The sequence below is a fragment of the Microcaecilia unicolor genome, chromosome 6 (assembly GCF_901765095.1).
Source record: "Microcaecilia unicolor chromosome 6, aMicUni1.1, whole genome shotgun sequence".
Taxonomy (NCBI): Eukaryota; Metazoa; Chordata; class Amphibia; order Gymnophiona; family Siphonopidae; genus Microcaecilia; species Microcaecilia unicolor.
The window spans coordinates 179,216,876-179,237,610 of NC_044036.1; the positions used below are offsets into that span (position 1 = coordinate 179,216,876).

The 20,735-nt window shown below is 44.4% G+C and overlaps 1 protein-coding gene across 2 annotated transcripts in view; it reads left to right on the forward strand.

Moving 5' to 3' along the window:
* The window catches only part of PPM1M (protein phosphatase, Mg2+/Mn2+ dependent 1M), a 105,507-nt gene that overhangs the window by 70,922 nt on the left and 13,850 nt on the right, over window positions 1-20,735 (forward strand). For both annotated transcript variants that reach the window (XM_030208566.1, XM_030208567.1), the window contains 2 exons: window positions 1,280-1,387; window positions 5,234-5,382. In XM_030208566.1, coding sequence (XP_030064426.1) covers window positions 1,280-1,387; window positions 5,234-5,382 — 257 coding nt within the window. The remainder of the gene's footprint in view (window positions 1-1,279; window positions 1,388-5,233; window positions 5,383-20,735) is intronic.

The window sequence follows — 20,735 nt, forward strand, 5'->3', positions numbered from 1 at the left end:
CTTGCTGAAGGTGGTGTTGGAGTTCCATCTGGACCAGTCAATTGTCTTGCCAACATTTTTTCCCCGTCCTCATACCCACCCTGCTGAACGTCAGTTGCACACATTGGACTGCAAGAGAGCATTGGCCTTTTATGTGGAGCGGACAAGCCCCTTCAGACAATCCGCCCAAATGTTTGTTTCTTTTGATCCCAACAGAAGGGGAAACGCACCATCTCTAATTGGCTAGCAGATTGCATTTCCTTCACTTGTGCCCAATCTGGGCTGAATCTTGAGGGTCATGTCACGGCTCATAGTGTTAGAGCCATGGCAGCGTCCGTGGCCCACTTGAAGTCAGCCTCCATTGAAGAGATTTGCAAGGCTGCGACGTGGTCTTCAATCCACACATTCACATCTCACTATTGCTTTCAGCAGGATACCCAACACGATAGTCGGTTTGGGCAGTCGGTGCTGCAGAATCTGTTCGGGGTTCAGAATCCAACTCCACCCCCCTAGGCCCATTTTTATTCTGTTCCAGGCTGCACTCTCAGTTAGATGTTTCTGCTTTAGGTCAATCTCAGTTATGTCCTCGCCATTGCGAGGCCCAATTGACCTTCTTTGTTGTTTTGAGTGAGCCTGGGTGCTAGGGATACCCCATCAGTGAGAACAAGCAGCCTGCTTGTCCTCGGAGAAAGCAAAAATACTACTACTACTACTACTATTAAACATTTCTATAGCGCTACTAGACTTGCGCAGTGCTGTACCTGTAGCAGGTGTTCTCCGAAGGCAGCAGGCTGATTGTTCTTACAAACCCTCCCACCTCCCCTTTGGAGTTGTTCTTCTCCTTGTTATTGCTTTTTGATATAACTGAAGCGGGACTCGCGCGTGACAGGCAGGAAGATGGTCGTGCGTGCGCCCCGCACTCTGGAAGGCTGTAGCAAAGCTTTACCTATTTTTGCTTGGGAAAAATTGCCGTTTTTGGGCCGCCGTGGACGTCGACCCATCAGTGAGAACAATCAGCCTGCTCTCCTTGGAGAACACCTGCTACAGGTATGTATCTTCGCTTTTTGGGCAAGAAACAACATAGGAAATGTTTCAAATTAATGTACATTCCTTGGACAGGAGAGACTTGCATCTTCTAACTGAATTAGGTATCATTGGAATATGTAACCAGCTGTATTATGTTTGTGTGGTTTTCTGAAGGATTTCAAATCAGTCTCCTGAGTTAGAAGGGACATCATAGCTCCTCCAAAGGTTAGAGGTTCTTGCAGCTGGATACACTGAATTCTTTCCATTTTTCTAGGCTCGATTGTTGGGGACTCTAGCTGTATCTCGATGTCTTGGGGACCATCAATTAAAAGTTGCTGAAACTAACATTGCAGTCAAACCTTTCCTGTCCAGCATTCCAGAAGTAAGTGATGAGTTAGTTCCAACAGCATTCTTGGATCCCTGTATGATTTTTCAGGCAATCTTTTGAAAGTAGTCAGAGAACAAGGACAGTGCTGGGCAGACTTCTACTGTCTGTGGCCTGAAAATGGTAAGGACACATCAAGATCAAGTAAACCTATGTAGTATCACATCATAGCTTATGCTATGAGTTTATCATGTTGGGCAGTCTGGATAGACCGTAAAGGTCTTTATCTGCTATCATTTACTATGTTGGATAACTGTTAAATCATGTTTTTTTTTTTCTCAACACTAAAATTATCATGTTATTCTACTATTTGTGCAGACTAGGTGGGCAAAAGGATTTAGAAAGATTTGGACAGATTCCAAATGAAAAGTCCATAAACCACTAAGATGGGAAAATCCACTGCTTTATTTCTGGGATAAGCAACATAAAATCTTTTACTCTTTTGGGATCTTGCCAGGTTCTTTTGACCTGGATTTTCCACTGTTGGAAACAGGACACTGGGCTTGATGGACCTTTATAGTAGATGATGACGGCAGAAAAAGACCTGCACGGTCCATCCAGTCTGCCCAACAAGATAAACTCATATGTGCTACTTTTTGTGTATACCTTACCTTGATTTGTACCTGTCCTTTTCAGGGTACAGACCGTATAAGTCTGATGGACCTTTGATCTGTCCCAGTACGGCAGTTCTTATGTATTGACGTAGTCAAAGATATACAATGAATTTCATAAAGGTATCTTTTTATTAAATACAATGGTATTCTTAAATATTGTTGCCTGGTCAATGGAAAATTCTGCTTTTGTATCTTCTTGAAAGTATGGTGAGGTGCAAGTTTCTAACATGGATTAAAGCTAGGGCTCCTTTGAGAGCACAGAGTTTGAGGCAAAAGCACCTGCTTAATGACTACAGTATGAATGCTTGGCATTGCTAAGCACAAGAAAATCAGAGCCACCAACGATCACAAAAGAAAAAATTTTTAATCTGTTGGATTAATGAAAGACTGAGCAAACAGAATATTTCAGAGCACCTTTGTTCTAGATCTAAAAGATTGATAAAGTTACTTGAGGAGGTAACAAGATGAGAATGTTGTTCTGGGAACCTTTGGGATGTCCACAAGGGTTAGTTAGGTGTTTTGTTTTTTTGTTTGTTTGTTTTGCTGTAGATACTGAAATGCATTACTGCTTTTCAAGATAAGATACTGTGTATGGTTAAAATCAAGGTGTCCTTTATTTCAATTATTCACAGACACTTTGTATCTACAAAGGAATCCTTTGCCATCTCAATAGATTTTTGTAGACCTTATTCATTTTCCCCTCACATATCACGTACTCATTGGTGATAGTAGTAGCAGCAACACGTCACCTTCTGGTTCGACAACAGATCTGGTTTTGCCCACCTTGAGATTTAGGGGATCTTTTACTAAAGGTTAGGGTATATTATTGCCACAGGACTTATTTTATCCGTATGGGTTCATCTGCAGATAACGTTCTAAGTTTTAGTAAAAGACCTCCTACATTGGATCAAAACTTATGAGGTAGATACTACTGTTCTTGTACCATTTACAGATTTTTCCCGGCTTCCTTTAGCTTACCTTCCTGGTACCTCCTTACAGATAAAGGAGCACAGGAACCTGCAGTGTTTTTTTGCCTGTATAATTTTTTTTATTGTTTATAAAATCAGTGGGGGTTGGAAAGAAATTTATACATAAGCGATTAAAAATGCTTGCCCAAGGGTAAAATTAACTCTCTGAAAAACAGAGCAGTTACAAATTTGGCCTTGGAGAAAGAAATAGTTAAAAGATACAGATTATGAAAATGGGTCAGATCAGAACAAGCCCCTCCCACCCCCCGATCTAGAAATAACCTCTTCCCAAAAATGGAGTTCATTTTTATAGGAAAAGCAGTTCTGATTTCTACAGCATAGAAACTTTGGCTCACTGAAATGTAGCAGGTAGGACTTGCTCCTTTCAAACTGCTCTTCCCTCCTTTGTACGCTGCTGGTCACACACAAGGATTGTAAATAATTCCATGAGGCATATGCTGCATGTTTTTCCCATCACAGTTTCCCCTCTCTCCCCCACCTCCCAACTCCCCCCCCCCCCCCCCCCCCCCCCCCCCCAAAAATGCTCTGCTACTGTCCTCTATTTCGGATGGGTTGCCTCTTAGTGATTCAAATATATTTTTTATTTTCTTTGGAAACCTAGTGAATGAACCATATAGTTTTTCTAACAGTTGCTGTGTGTGCTGCTAGGTAGAGAATGACATGTGGACAAAGGTTTTTCCCCGTCCCCACCCCATCCCTGTGGGTTCTGTCTCTATCTCCATCCCATCCCTATGGGCTCTGCCCTCATCTGCAGAAACCTTGAACAATTATGATTTTATATTTAAATCTTTTTATTAAAGTATAAAAAGGAACAATATGCTGTTCAACTGTTGTGTATAAATTACAAATAATAACAATGAGTAACTATAATAAACCCTCCCACCACCCTCTACCCTTCCAACCCCAACAATAGCTGACTTTTACTACCCCAAGGAATCCTAATCCACCCTGTTTAAAATGTCCAGGGGTACAAAATAAAACCTGTTCTGTATGCCCTAGAGGGGAGAAATATGCCCTATGAAGCACTGTTATGATTTTTTATTATCTGTGGATGAATAAGAAGTCATCAATAATCTCAGGATTCAGTCTAGCTCTCCTGTCTTCCACAGTCCTTCCTGCAATCAAAGAGGTCTTCTTAGAAGATGTGCTGGTAGCAGGTTGTATCCCCCATGCAAATTTTGCTAGTTGTGGCCAGCATGTTTGCTTGTTTTTCCAAAAAATCAAAATATTGTCTGCATCACTCAAACATAAATAACAGTCCAGTTCATTAACAGGAGATGGAGTGCTGGGCTTGATGGACCTTTGTTCTTTTCCCAGCGTGGCAGTGCTTATGTACTGAAGTAGAAAATGACAGGGCGAGAAAGTTTGTCCCCATCCCTATGCCATTCTCTACTGCTAATAGTAATTGTCATGACACACTGACACCCTGTGGTGAAACTGGAAAATTCCATCCTTTAAAATCTGTTTCCAGTGAAGTTCAATATATTAACAGACTTTAGATTTATTTTGTTATTCTTTCCAAAATTAAATGGTTTCTGCTCCATAGAAACCACCGTTTCCCTCCAGGTCAAAGACATATGCAGAGATATTGAAAAGAATTCTATGATCTATGTTGTGCAAGCTTCTCTACTTGCTTATTCATTTGAATTTAGCTCACCCCATTTTAGTATTGTTAACTCAAGGTGAGTTACAGTCAATAACAGTTTCCTGACCTCAAGAGGGGCACGGGAAGGTGAAATGATTGCCCAATCTCCTAAGAAACATCAGTAGGATTTGTATCCCTGGTTTTCAGTCTGCAGCATTGACCACTCCTCTTCTCATCATTTGTACCAGAAAATAAAGGAATGCCTGGTTCTCCACTTAGTCTCTTCTCTTTTCCCACTCTCAGGGAGGTACGGATTCTAGGATACTGTTTTTGCTTTGATCCATGGTGAAGGGGTCCAGCTCCTCTTTAGTAACTGACACTTGCTCGAAGGAAGGATCCTTGCATATCCCATGAGGAACTCTGGAACAACTTTAACAGCACTGTTTTTGAGCTGTGATATATATTCAGAGCTTTTTTTGACCCTTAAGAGAAAATATAAAATACTACATGGGTGAGATCTAAGGGTTTCTCCTTGTTCCTGGTCTGCCATTGGGTGCAGCCTTTAGTTGGAAAAGTGTGATTGTTTTACAATTTATATTAATCTGAATGGTGTCTTACTAGCTGAAAAGAAAGCCAAAGTTTCTCATTAATTTAGGTAAAGGTACTGGATTTTGCCAAGCACGGGTTTCTGAAAGATGATGTCCTAGTCATGGCAACCGATGGACTTTGGGATGTCTTGTCTAATGAAGAAGTAGCTCAGGTTGTAAGGAGCTTTTTAGATGACAACAGACTGAACCCTTGCAGGTAAGTATGTTTCAATTTTCTGTACCCTTGCCATAGAATCTTGTTTTTTCTCTCTTTCTCTGAATAAATTCATTATTAATTGTTCCTGCACTAATAAGCAGGTTAGCATATACAACCAAATTCTATGAATGACACTCAAAATTACATGCACAAGTTTGTGTGCAATTTAATTGAGCAATGCACTAAGCATTAGGCACTAAATCAATTGTTGGCACAAATTGGCAACAATTTGAATTTACACACGCATCTGAAAAGGGGGCATAACCATGGGAAGGGTGTGGGTGGGTCAGAGGTGTTCACTTCCAATGCATGCAGTATTATAGAATACGGGAGATCTGTGCCTAATTTAGGTGGAAGGATTTACATCAGGTTTCAGTTGGTGTAAATCCTCGCACCCAGAATTAGGTGCGGATCTTGGCACTAAGTGCTATTCTGTAAACAGTGCCCAACTTGGAGCGCTATTTATAGAATTTAGTCCGCAGTCTTTAGGAAGGATAAAAATATGCACAAGTAATAAAGCCATTCTCAACACTTCAACTTTTATTTTTATTAGCAAAATCCGCCCCTTCCTTTCTGATTACGCTACCAAAACCCTTATCCACACCCTTGTTACCTCTCGTTTGGACTACTGCAATTTACTTCTCACTGGTCTTCCGCTCAGCCATCTCTCTCCTCGCCAATCTGTCCAAAATTCTGCAGCATGACTTATTTTCAGCCAGAATCGTTATATCCACACTAGCCCGCTCCTCAAGTCACTTCACTGGCTCCCTGTCCACTTCCGCATACAGTTTAAACTTCTCTTACTGACCTTTAAGTGCATCCACTCTGCAGCCCCCCCATTACCTCTCCGCTCTAATCTCTCCCTACATTCCTTCCCGTGAACTCCGCTCACTGGACAAATCTCTCTTGTCGTCCCCCTTCTCCCCTACTGCTAACTCCAGACTTTAGTTCCTTTTCTCTCGCGGCACCTTATGCCTGGAATCGACTTCCTGAACCTATACGTCTAGCTCCATCTCTACCTGTTTTCAAATCCATGCTGAAAACCCACCTTTTCACTGCTGCTTTTGGCTCCTAGCCCTCATTTGCCCTCCCTTGTTCCTTCCTTCCTTCTCACCCAGTACTTCCCTCATCCGTAACTGTCTTGTCTGTCTGTGTTATTTAGATTGTAAGCTCTTTTGAGCAGGGACTGTCTCTCTGTGTCAGGTGTTCAGCGCTGCATGCGTCTGGTAGCGCTATACAAATGCTAATAATAATAGTATTGTTTATTGACTTGTTTTTATTCATTACCCCACATACACTTCATAAATGTGAGCGCAAAGGCAGCAAATCAACTACACCATAAGAGACAGACTTTTTTCGTTAAGGTTGAAAATGTGAATTGCAGCAGGATGCAGATGAATAGTGGTTGAATAAAAAAAAAAGTTTTATTGCACATTCAGCAGGTAGGAGATATGGCTGACTTGTAAAAAAAAAAAAAAAAAAACCCAACAAATTTTTTCCCGTTTTTGGGCCTGCTATTCATTCTGGAAGTTACAGTTCAATATGTGGGAAGTAATGTTCCTTCCAAGGAATGTGGGAGAGTAGCTGACCTCATTTGTGCAGTACAGCACTCTCATAGTTTGAATTATAGAGAATTGGAGGGACCTGTAAGACTTCTTTCCTTATGTAGTTCAAACTGTGCAATGGCTGCAGCATAGCCATTTGGGCTAGTCCATGTTGGTGGCTCAATAAAAGAGCGGTGTGGAAGAATCCCTGCTTCGGTTCCTGGATCAGGTTCCCAGTCCATTGCACTAACCATTAGGCTACTCCTCAGATCTCCTGGATCCAGGTCTTCTGCAGTCAATAACAGTTGGAATTGCTGCAAAGGGAAAGGGAGTTTTGATGGCCAGTAACGGTGGCATACAAGGGTTACATTTAGAAATTACAATACAGTGTTCTAGAAGAAACACTGGTGCGCGGCACCTCACCCTCACCATTGTTGCTTCAATGACCTGATTAGAAGAGTAAAGATAGCCTTCTGAAAAGGATAAAAACTTCTTAGCTATTTGTAAATAGAGGCTCATGGAACCAGGATTCCAACACTAGGTTCATCTGAGCTTGACAAGAGAACTAGTGGCCCACTAAAGTCAGCTGACCACTGTGCCTTCTACAAGGAAACAATGGTAGGAAGAATCATAATTATCCTAGATTCTTCCATGCTCATTATGGGCTCCGTTGTTTTGAGGGTTGATGTCTGACATTCATTGGACCTTTTAACCTTCAGTTGCCTCACATATAAAACTTATACTTCTGTGTTAACACCCTTAAAGAGTAGTTACTTACCTGTAACAGGTGTTCTCCGAAGACAGCAGGCTGCATATTCTCACAAGTGGGTGACGCCACGTCGGCCCCGGAGGATTTTAAAGCAAAATCTCTTTACGGCGTTCCGTCGCGCGAGCGATCGTACTGCGCATGTGCGCACACCTATTCCCGCTCGCCGAGCGGACACGCCCCTCAGTTATATCCAAAAGATGGAGGAGACAACTCCAAAAGGGGAAGGTGGGAGGGTTTGTGAGAATATGCAGCCTGCTGTCTTCGGAGAACACCTGTTACAGGTAAGTAACTACTCTTTCTCCAAAGACAAGCAGGCTGATATTCTCACAAGTGGGGTATCCCAAGCTTTCAGGCTTACACAACAAACAGTGGTCAATAGAGTCTCGCAACGGCGAGGCCAGAATAAACATTGACCTGAAATATCTAAATGAGTGTAGCCTGGAACAGAACAAACATGGGCTTAGGAGGGTTGGAGTTGGATTCTAAACCCCAAAGAAGTTCTGCAGCCCCGACTGCCCAAAAACCGACTGACGCGTCGGCTATTCTGCTGAAGGCAGTAGTGAGATGTGAATGTGTGGACTGATGACCACGCCACAGCTTTGTAGATCCCTTCAATAGTGACTGATTTTAGATTAGTCACCGATTCAGCCATGGCTCTAATTTTGTGAGCCGTGACATGGCCTTTTAGAGTCAGTCCAGCTTGGACAAAAATGAAGGAGATGCAATCTGCCAGTTAAGAAGAAATGATGCGGTTTCCGACAGCAACTGGCATTAAAAGAAATAAACAACTGGGCGGACCTTCCGAGGGAGCTCGTCTGCTCCACGCAAAAAGTGCGCAGCTTGCTTTCGCCAGGGCTTGTAAGAAGAGGGAGAAAGCATGTTGGCAAGACAGTTGACTGGATCAGATGGTACTCTGATACCAGCGCCAGTAAGAACCTTGGCTGCATGCGGAGAACTACTCTGTTAAGATGAGAAGTAAGGTAAGGAGCTTGAGCTACTAGAGTCTGAAGCTCACCGACCTTTCGAGTTGAAGGAACAGCCACCAAGGAAAATGACCTTCCAGGTCCAGATGACAGGAATCCAGTGGCCCGAATTGAGCTTGCAGCAGCTGGATGAAAATGACATTGAGACCCCAAGATACTGAATAAGGATTGATAGGGGCTCTGACCGAAGCATAAGAGCCAACTGTAAAAATTATTGGGGGTGCTAAGCCCAACAGAAATAATCCCCCTTAGACACATACAAGGAATTCTCTCAATACTGTGGGAGAAGTAAACGTCATGAAGTGGACAGCTAAAGGCTGACCTTTACACGTTGATGATAAGCTCTTATTGCACGAAGATGAATACTGACCGAGTTGGTCTTGAGACCAGATTCAGACAGGTGTAGAAAGAACTCAAGCAAGGTCTGTAAGAGACTAGAGGCAGGATCTAGGGCCTCGCTGTCACACCAGACGGCAAACCTCTTCCATGAAAAGAATAACACCTCTTTGTGAAATCTTTTTCTGGAAGCAGGCAAGAGTCGGGAGACACTCTTCTGGAAAAGTCAACGAAACCTACACTCTCAACATCCAGACCGTGTGAGCCATAGATTGGAGGTTGGGATGTAGAAGTGCCCCCTCGTTCTGTGTAATGAGAGCTGGAAAACATTCCAACTCCAGAAGAAGAGGGAATCGTATCTGACGTAGCTAGAAAGGAGCAATCAGAATCATGGCTCCACAATCTTGCCTGAGAATCAGCAAAGTCTTTTCCACCAGATGTATGGTAGGATACGCATACAGAAAACTTGTCCTCCAAAGAAGGAGAAAGGCATCCGAAGGTAGTCTGCCGTGAACCTGCAGCCTGGAACAGAACTGAGGGACTTTGTGATTGAACTAAGTTGCTCAGCCTGTCGGCCAGACTGCTGTTTACGCCAATTAGAAAAATGGCTTGGAGAAAACAAGCCGCGTTGGCGAGCCCACCGCTACATCTGCATGGTATCTTGACTCAGAGGACAAGATCCAGTACTCCTTTGTTATCGAGTACATCACAACCCGATTGTGTGGTTGATTAAAATAATTAGGTTGGATAGCCAGGAGGGATGCAACCTTCGTCAGCAGCTTTGACTGAGTAAGGTGGACTGGACACCTCAGAATCAAAATGGAGAGAATTAACCACCTCTGAGGGGAATTCCAAAGACTGGCGAACAGTTGGGTTACATCCTCTAGATGTGCAAAAGTGTCAAGGGAGTGACGTGAACTGTGGAAGCCATGTGTCTAGAAGTCTCAATATTACTGTGCTGTAATCTGTTGAGACGGGCAATCAACGTGTTAAGGGAACACTTGCACTCCCAGTCCATGAAGATACGCTGCAACAACAGCTAGGCACTAGGAAAAACATACTCTGGACGCAAAGTGAGTAGAAGAATCTTGTAAGTCCAGAGAGCATAACCATTCGTCTTCTTGAAGAATGGGAAGAAGGATGCCCAGGGAAATAATCCTGAACGAAATCTGTTGAGGCCCCTTATGTCTATGATGGGACGGAACCCACAAGGAAGGACCTGGGATAGAAACTCAATCCTTCTTACCCTTGTGGAACAGGCTCGACTGCATTGGTACTGAGAAAGGCAGAGAGTTCCTCTGTAAGTACTCACTGTTGATGGAAGCTAAAGGATTAAACTTCCAATGAACAATGTGGAGGGTTTGATTCTAGATTGAGAATGTATCCTAACCGGACTATTTGAAAAAACCCCCCGGTTGGAGGATATAGAAGTCACCTGTGGTGGAGAAAATTTGAACTTCCCCCCGACAGGCAGATTGGCCGGTACGGACATTTGTTGTTTTTTATATACAGTGGCTATGCTGAATTGGAGCCACTCCAAAACCCCTCTCTGGTTCCTGTGGAATAGCTGTAGGAGCCTGATTAGGTGCACGCCGCTGACTAGAACGAGCGTGCTGATCTCTTTAAAGAAGTTCCGAGATGAGGAAGTGTATGCACAGCATATCAGCAATTTTCTGCTGAGTCTCCTCCTCCAGGTGAGAGGCACACAGTCATGAGAGTCTGCGCATCACCATACCTAGAGCAAAAATCTAGGTGTTACAATACAAGTGATGAAAACGCCATTGGACAGGAACTTGCGACACTTGGAAAAAAGATGTAGCCTACTCCGGTGGGAATACTCATAAAGATCTGGCAGGACTTGGTCTTGGACGCGATCATGCCAGCCTGGTACGCCATTCTCCAAAGGAGGCTAAGGAAGTATGCTCTGGCCTCGGGGGCGCCGAAGCAAGTTCTTAGAACTGCTATCAGTTCTAAATTGAAGATGGTAGTCCAGGACCTCGAGCATCTGGGCTGATTGACAATCTCCATTGTAATGTGTCAAGACAAATAGAGGAGCTAGAGGATTCTCAGCGGAGAAACCCCCATGACCTTCATGTTCATCAGATGAACCATCATTGAACTGAGCCAACTACTCAAACAGAGCAGCTCAGATGCAAACATTGACCAGTATAGAGCAACTGTCATACATACAATTCTACAGAACAGCTATGGAAAAATATGTTCTCCTATAGCAAAATGGCTGTTCTTAACATGCATTTCTGGGCCTGGAAGCCAAGGTATGGAGGCGCGGTAAGTTCTACGAGCGAACACCCATACCAGAGGTAGCATCGGTGAAGGAGACCAGTTGAAAAGCTAGATGCCGCGGGAGGCGGTAGCATCCATGGCATCCAATGGTACCCATGGTCTCGAAGCCAAGGACAACATCTGGCAATGCAAGGGAATCGAAACCAGACTGCCAGATGACTTCCATAACAGAGATGTGACCGATGATACTGATAGTACTCATGGCACCGACGGTGCCGATGATACACATGGTACCGATGACCCCCGGTACCCATGGAACCCATGGTACTTGGTACCGACCTAGTACCGAAGGGACCCTTGACATGTGGTACCGATGGTACCCATGATATTCGGCACCAACAGCACCGACGGTACCTATGGTACACATGGTATCGACGGTGCTCAAGACACCTGGTACCAATGGCAGCCATGGCACCGATGGTACCTGGTCATGATATTTGGTATCGACGATACTCATGTACCGACGGTATGCATGATACCTATCCATGGTTCCGACGATACCCGACACCGATGGTACTCGTGATACTCGGTACCGATGGGCGATGATACCTGTGATCGATGGTGCCCATGATACCTGGTGCCGACGGTGCCCATGCACCGAAGACACTCGGCACCGATGGTACCCATGGTACCGATGATACTCGGTGCCGACGGAATCCATGGTACCGATGGTACCGGCACCGACGGGACCCATGGCACCGACCATGGTACCAATGTTCCCGGTACCGATACTCCTCGGTACCGACGCACCGGTGACATTCGGCACCGACGGCACCCATGGTACCGATGATACTCGGTACCGACGGTATACTCGGCACCGACGGTACCCATGACACCCGGTACCGATGATACTCGGTACCGACGGTACCCATGACACCCGGTACCGATGATACTCGGTACCGACGGTACCGATGATGCCCGGTACCGACGGCACCCATGGTACCGATGATACTCGGTACCGACGGCACACATGGTACCGATGATACTCGGTACCGACGGTACCCATGACACCCGGTACCGATGATACTCGGTACCGACGGTACCGATGATGCCCGGTACCGATGCGGTGTATCGACGTCCAATGCCAGGATACCTCCATAATAGAGGGAGCAACGCTCTCGGCACCGACTGATGTCTGAAGCCCAAATACCTCCATAACAGAGGGAGCAAAGCTCTGGGCACCGATGGTACCGACACCCGCTGATGCGCCCGAATGACCTGCCAAGCAGGAGGCGCCGAGGCAGGTGGAGACCTACTTGATGCATAACTATACCCAGCGTGCATCGGTCTCTGTCGGACTCCCTGGCAAGTAGCATAAGTCTCGTCTTTGAGACACTACTTGCGCTTCACAGGGAGATGATCCGGTCCTTTGGGCATCCCTGGCAGAGTAGAATACGTCTCGGTACTTTGAGACACTACTTGCGCTTCACAGGGAGATGATCCGGTCCTTTGGGCATCCCTGGCAGAGTAGAATACGTCTCGGTACTTTGAGACACTACTTGCGCTTCACAGGGAGATGATCCGGCCCAAGACACTTCCGCCGATGCGTCCGAATGACCTGCAGAGCAGGAGACGCCGAGACGGGTGGAGACTCACTTCAAAGGTTACACCACTGATATTGTGTCACCAGGCTGCCCATTCAGTGGCTGACCAGGGATGTACCTGCTTATGTGACATACACCTTCACCACTTGTGAGGCTTAAAGACAGTAGTGTGCTGAAGCAGGCTCTCACAGCTCTCGAGAGCAATTTGTTTAAGTTTTAATAAATGGATCAAAAAATGTGGGCTTGTTTTATTTGCTGGCTAGAGAGAGCCCACAGATAACAATATACCAGCACTTTCAAGAAAAAAGAAAAAGAGAAGCCTATAAGCTTCGTTGAGGCACAGCCCCTTGTGACTCTGGCAATTACTTAAATTTTTTCTTGCCTCAGGTACAAAAAATACCTGTATATATAAGCCACAATGAGCCTGCCATAAAATGAAAAAATAAAAAAGAGATTTACTCCGAAGACCTGAAGAAAACACGAAGCCCTAACGAACTCCGTGTCTCCTCAGACGCGGAAAAAGAAAAACTGAGGGGCGTGTCCGCTCGGCGAGCGGGAATAGGTGTGCGCACATGCGCAGTACGATCGCTCGCGCGACGGAACGCCGTAAAGAGATTTTGAGATTTTGCTTTAAAATCCTCCGGGGCCGACGTGGCGTCACCCACTTGTGAGAATATCAGCCTGCTTGTCTTTGGAGAACAAGTGTTATGTACAGTAAATGTAGCCCTTAAATTTAAGACCTCTGGGAGGGAAAAGAAAATATTTACATGTACTTAAACATGAAAACCTCAGATCAGATGGCCAAGGGGGCTGTTTACTAAGCTGCACGGCCTTGCCAACACAGCCCTTTCAGAGTGAATGGGCTGTGTCTGCACTAATGCATAGCCAGCCATGCTAGCGACTTAGTAAACCCCAGCGCCTACTTAGCCAATATAACCCTGCTGATTTTAAAAGAAGAAAAAACACCACAGTGGACTTCGTTGACTTTTATCTGGAGTTATATTTATTCTTTGTTTGACTTGGTATTGTGTGTAATAGTCAACTCAGTACACGAATCTAATTAATTATAAACCTCTACGAGAAAAGCTACACTGGCTCCCACTTAAAGAACGCATCACGTTCAAAATATGTACCCTAGTTCACAAAATCATTCACGGAGATGCCCCAGCCTACATGTCAGACCTGATAAACTTACCACCCAGGAACGCTAAAAAATCATCCCGCACATTCCTCAATCTTCACTTCCCCAACTGTAAAGGTCTAAAATACAAACTAACACATGCGTCAACCTTCTCCTACTTGAGCACACAATTCTGGAACGTGCTGCCGCACAACTTAAAAACGATCTATGAACTAACTAACTTCCGCAAACTATTGAAGACCCATGATCCTTATGTAATAGTAAGAGCCATATTTTCAAACCACTTAGCCTTCCAAAGTTCCATAGGTTTCTATGGAACTTTGGAAGGCTAAGTGCTTTGAAAATATGCCTCTAAATGTCTATTTTACTATGTATTTCCACTACTCATGATGTATTGTAAGCCACATTGAGCCTGCAAAGAGGTGGGAAAATGTGGGATACAAATGCAATAAATAAATAAAAAAATAAATAAATAAATGCCTAAGAATATATGTTCTATTTATAAGCTTCAGTTAGACTTTGTTCAGCAGTGAAATTAGTACACAAGTACAAGTCAAACAACACTTTGATAGGCGAGTGCGTTTGATTTTCTCAGATTTAAACTTGGTTCACTATGTGCCCTTCCCTACACATTCAGCGGGTCATACACTGGATCTAATTCTTACTCAGCAATTGGATACCTTTCCCTTACAGATTTGCCTCCACTTCTCTCCCTTGATCTGACCATGTTCTTGCTTTTATGCTTTCTTCATCTGGTTTCCTTATGTCCTCAATCCCTACCTCTCTGGTTCCTTGTTCTAATAGTTCCCCACCTGATTCAGTATCTCTATCCCCACTTTTTACCATTTTTCCTATGGACTTTTTCTCTCTTCCATTATCGTCCAAGGCAGCTACCTGGGACTCTTCACTCTTCTATCTCATTATGCGTAGACTAGGAGGCATCGTCATCCTGTATTCAAAAAAACCTTGATATGACAGTAACTTTCGTTCTTTATTTAAATTCTTTATTGATTTTCAATTTCACAAGTACAACAACTTGCATAGGAAACACAGAAGGCAATAATTACAAGAATCAATTACAATACACTTCCTTGTCTAGATTGTGACAATTTTCATTCTTCCTTAGACCTCAAATATGGGAGGGGGGGGGGGTCGTTAAGAAACATGAGGAGAAATCTTTTAAACATAACAATTAAATAAATCGGCTAACCTTTATTCCACAAACTATCTTAATTGGTCTGATGTTATTACACTGTGGGGGTCTAAATCCTCTTAGCTTCCACAAAAACGTTTAGCTGTAATGGATCAGAAAAAACATACTTATTTCCCTGGAAGTTAACTTTGCACTTACCTAACAGGAACGATGCTCCCAAAGCTTTTACATTCTTTCTTAAATCCAAGAATTGTCTCCTTCTCTCCTGAGTTGCCTTCGCAACATCAGGGTACATCCAGATTTTTTGTCCATAAAACAGTTTAACAGAATTCTTGAAATATAACTTAAACACATGATTCAAATCTTTCTCAAATACAAACTGAACTAACAATGTTCCTCGGTCTGTAATCTCAAAATTCGAGTCCTCAAGAAATGCAGTTAAATTTTGAGGTTTCTGAGCCTCCCCTTGTGACAATCCTGCAGAATCTACAGATGAAACTTTCTTTTGAGGTAAATAATATATTTTTGTATAAGGAGGTAAAGTTGAATCTGGCAACTGCAGGATATCCTTCAAATACATTGAAAATAGCTCATTTGCTTTCAATAAAGGAGAAATGGGAAAGTTCAAAAGTCTCAAATTTAAACGTCTATTATAATTCTCCATTGACTCGATTTTCCTATGAATTATTTGTTTGTCCTTAATTAAAGCAGTCACTGAGGATTTTAAACCAGTCATTTCCTCATGTGTCTTTTGTGTTTGGGCATCCACATCATTCTTAATTTTCTCCAAAGATTGATCAAATTTTTCAATATTACAGCGAACTCTTTTATTGAGTTTGAAACAGCTAACGTCAATGCCTGTACTGCCTTCCAGACCGCCATCAGGGTAATCTCTCCTGGTTCTTCCTGGGACCCCGTCCGATCTTTGAGGTGCCTTGCCGACTGAAATCCCACCAGCAGCGCCTTCCGCATCCAGCGGGGTTTCCGGCCCTCAAGTCGAAGCAGGGCAAGGAGGCGGGACCAACTCAGGCGGCGTGAGAGAAACCTTGCAGCCCAGGAACGCCGACGCTCCTCCTTCGGGGCTCAACAGTGGGCTTGCCATGCCGGTCACTGGTGGAATAGTCTGCCAGAGTCTATCGAGCGACTGCTGCACTGGGGTCGACGCCATAGCCTTCAGCAACGTGCTTTTCGTCGCCCCTTTTCTCTTGGTATGTGGCATGTTGTTGAGAAGAAAAGTTTCCAGCTACCACTCGTTTCCTCTAGCAGTACTCAGGCGGCCATCTTGTAACGCCAACTTTCGTTCTTTAAAGCGACAATTCTGAATCTTGGAGCACTGCTGGAGGAAATCTAAGTAACCTGAGGCCCTCGGTACCTATTGGGCTCTGTTGGCTTGTTACCATTCAGTGCTGAAGGAGGCTCGGCAAGTTTTATACCCCCTCATCCGTAAGGCTCCATAACTTCCTGAAGCAACTCGTCTCTGTAGTGGCTCATGTCTCTGGACTTTCAGCTGCCCCTCCCATTTCTCTTTCTCTTCAAGCCCAAGATTTTGCAGATTTCTTTGTTGCTAAAGTTTCTTCAAACTTCCTGCTTAGGCTCCCCTTCACCACCTTTTCTGCCTCTCCCTGTTTCTCCCCCTCCATCCCGATCTGCATCTTTGGTTTCCTTGTGGTCTCAGTTTTCTATACCTTCTCTTACTGTGTTTGAGGAGGAACTTGGCTCAGTTAGAATGACCATTTGTACCTTGGACACTGTCCTTTTATCATGGCTTCAAGAAGCCAGGCACGGTCTTGCTCTGCTGGCCAGGACTAGGATTGTGAATAGCCTAGCCCTTGGTTCTGTTTTTCCCATCTTAAAAGGTAGAGCTCTGGCCTTTCCCTTGTTTCCAACTTTTCTCCAGTGTCAAATCTACCTTTCTTAGCCAGACTCCTAGAGAGGTTTGTTTTCTTACAACTTTTCAACATGTCAAGGCTACCCATGTCCTTCATCCTTTTTAATTAGGTTTTTGTAAAGATCTTTCCACAGCAACCATTACTGCTTCCTTGTTAAATGATTGCTATTCCTTTTTTGAACAGGGTAAGCCTATTCTGCTTATATCTTTGGACATATAGGCAGCTTTTGATCTGGTAAGTCATTCTCTTCTGGTTTCCCATTTGGCCTCTTTGCTTATTAGTGGTACTGTACTGTCATGGTTCACATCGTTTCTTACTAGTAGGACTTTCCATGTGGCTCTTCCCACTTTTTCATCTACTGTCCTTCCTTTACAATGTGGTGTTCCTCAGGGCTCTCCCTGCTCCCTTTAAACATCTGCCTTAGTCCACTAGCATTGTTAATGCAAGAGTCTCAGACCTGTTATATTTATTCTGATGATATCATACATAGTAACATAGTAGATGACGGCAGAGAAAGACCTGTACGGTCCATCCAGTCTGCCCAACAAGATAAACTCATATGTGCTACTTTATATGTATACCTGACCTTGATTTGTATCTGCCATTTTCAGGGCACAGACTATAGAAGTCTGCCCAGCACTAGTCCCGCCTCCAATCTCTGCTAAGCTTCTGAAGATCCATTCCTTCTGAACAGGACTCCTTTATGTTTATCCCACGCATTTTTGAATTCCGTTACCGTTTTCATCTCCACCTCCCGCGGGAGGGCATTCCAAGTATCCACCATTCTCTCCCTGAAAAAATACTTCCTGACACTTTTCTTGAGTCTGCCCCCCTTCAACCTCATTTCATGTCCTCTAGTTCTACCGTCTTCCCATCTCCAGAAAAGGTTTGTTTGTGGATTAATACCTTTCAAATATTTGAATGTCTGTATCATATCCACATAGTGGTTCGAAGCATCTTTCAGTCTCACAATTCCATTTTTAGTCTTTCTCCTTTCAATAATATACCTGAAGAAATTTTTGTTGCCCCTCATATTTCTAGCCATGTGGTCTTCTGCTTTCGCCAGACGTATCTCTCGCTTGGCTTCTTTGTTTCATCCGATAGTCCTCTCTGTGTTCCTCTTCTTGAGTGTTTTCTGTATTTCATGAACGCCAACTCTTTAGCCTTTATTTTCTCAGCCACTTGCTTGGCATTAAGTTTCAGTTGAAATGCATCTGCTCATGAATGCATGATACGGAAACTTTGGTTGATGTTGTTGGAAATTTCCTTTAAATCTTGTTTGAATGGGATGTAAGTCGTTATGTCGTCTGCGTATATGTATGGGTTGAGGTTTTGGTTTGATAATACAATGGTATCATCATTAAGTTGAATAGAGTCGGCGAGAGGGGGGGGGGGGAACCCTGTGGGACTCCGCATTCAGGAGTCCATGTGGCTGAAGTAGTCGTGTTAGATGTCACTTGGTAAGATCGTGTGGTTAGGAATCCCTTGAACCAGTTGAGTACGTTAACCTCCAATTCCGAAGTACTCAAGGATATGTAGTATTCCATGATCAACCATGTCGAATTGTAGTAGTAATATGGTTTTTCCAGTTGCAATCATTTGTTTGAATTTGGTCATGAGTGTAACTAGTACTGTTTCAGTGCTGTGGTTATCCCGAAATCCTGACTGGGAGTCGTGGAGTATTGAGAATTTATTTAAATAGTTTGTGAGTTGTTTGGTCACCATCCCTTCCGTTATTTTGGTTATTAAGGGAATGGATGCTACTGGTCTGTAGTTGGTGAGTTCACTGGCGTTTTTCTTTGCATCTTTGGGTATGGGGGTGAGTAGAATGTTTCCTTTCTCCTTTGGGAAAAGTCCATTTTAACATATAGTTCACATGTTTTGTTATGTCTGTTATAAATTGTTGAGGAGCTGATGTCATAAGGTTGTTTGGACATATGTCTTTATTTAAGTCATGAGATAAGTGATTCTTCTTTGAGCACTGATATTATGCACTGATTGTATTTTGAATGAAGTCACTTTTTTTCAGAAGGTTTTTTTTTTTTTTTTTACCAATGATGAAGAAAGGATCTATTTAGATCAATATAGCTCTGCAAAACATTGTTCTGGTTCTGAGCTACTTTGAGGTTTTTCCTAATGTGTTTTCTTTACAAGTTTGTTATTTTAGAGCAGGGGCGTAGCCCGCTCAGTTTTGTCTCAGGCCCATCCAGCTGTGTCTCCTCACCCTCTCCCACCCCCGCGGCAGCGCTTGCAATTTGCTATTGGCGCTGCCTGGCAGCTGACAGACACCACGTGACGTCCTGCTCTGGGGCCTTCCCTCTGCCACGCTGATACACTTCCTGTTTACGCAGGGCGGGACATACGTGGTAGAAGGAAGGTCTCGGAGCAGGATGTCTGCGCTGCGTCTGTTTGTCAGGCAGTGCCGATAGCAAATTGCAAGCGCTGCCGCTGGGGTGGGAGACGGACACTGTGAGATACAGGAGGAGGCAGCGCTGATAGCATTAAATGCAAGCGCTACAGCGGGGGTGGGATAAGGTGAGGAAGACAGTGGGGTGCTGGCTCTATAAAGGAAGGGGGCTGAAGGGAGAGGTGCTGGAATTGTGGGGGGGGAGTGAGGAAGATAGTGGGGTTCTGGCCCTGCAAGGAAAGTGGGCTGAAAGGAAGGGAGAGGTGCTGGGGAGGGGGGGAGTGGCCCTTGGAGGGAAGGGGCCTGAAGGGAAGAGAAAGATGCTAGACTTGCAAGGGGCAGGGGGGTTGGAGAGAATGGAAGGGAGAGAGGTACTGGACTTGCAGGGAGGAGGTTGGAGGGAAGGGGAGAGGAGCTGGATATGTGGGGGGGGGGTGGAGGGAAAGGGGAGATGTGAAGGGGAGCAGTGCTGAACACGTAGTGGGGGGCTGGATGAAAGGGAGAGAGATGCTGAACACATAGTGGGCTGGATGAAAGGGAGGGAGGTGCTGGATATGCAGGGGATGGCTGAAGGGAAAGGAGAGAGATGTGGACCTGCAAAGAGAGAAAGGTGCGGGACCTATGGGAGGGGATAAAGGAAGAGGGAGGGGGTCAAATGCTGAACCCACAGTGGGAGAAAGAGCCAGATGCATAAGGGGAAGGAAAGAGAGAGGAAGAGAAGCTGGTTGCAGTGAGATCAGAGAGGAGAGGGACACATTGGTGTGGGGGAGGAGAAAGGGGACATAGGGAGGTGTACAGATACAGAAGGGAGATGGGCATTAGGTGGGAGCATGGGGACAGGGACACACGTGTGATACTGTATGAGGATGGCATATGGGCACAGAGGGGGACATGGAATAGAGATACAATGCTGGACACTGGAGAGGGGGGTATATGGACACAGAGGTGGGGGAGAGATACCAGGCAAGGGGGAGAATAGGAACACAGAAGGGATATGCTGGGCATGGGGTGCATAGGTGCACAAAGGAATGATGATGAATGAAGGGATATGACCACAGGGGAGATACTGGACAAGGAAATATAGTAAAACAGAGATGGATATGGAGAAAGAAAAAATGTCAAATAGACAGGAGACCCTGGCAAGTGAGTTAACCGTTTAGTGTCCAATGTTCCCGTAATAAGCCATATGGGAACAGATTGATGGGAACATTGGACACTAAGAAGACAAGAGGGAAGCAGAAACCAGAGACTGATATGATTTGAAAAATAAAATGACCAGACAA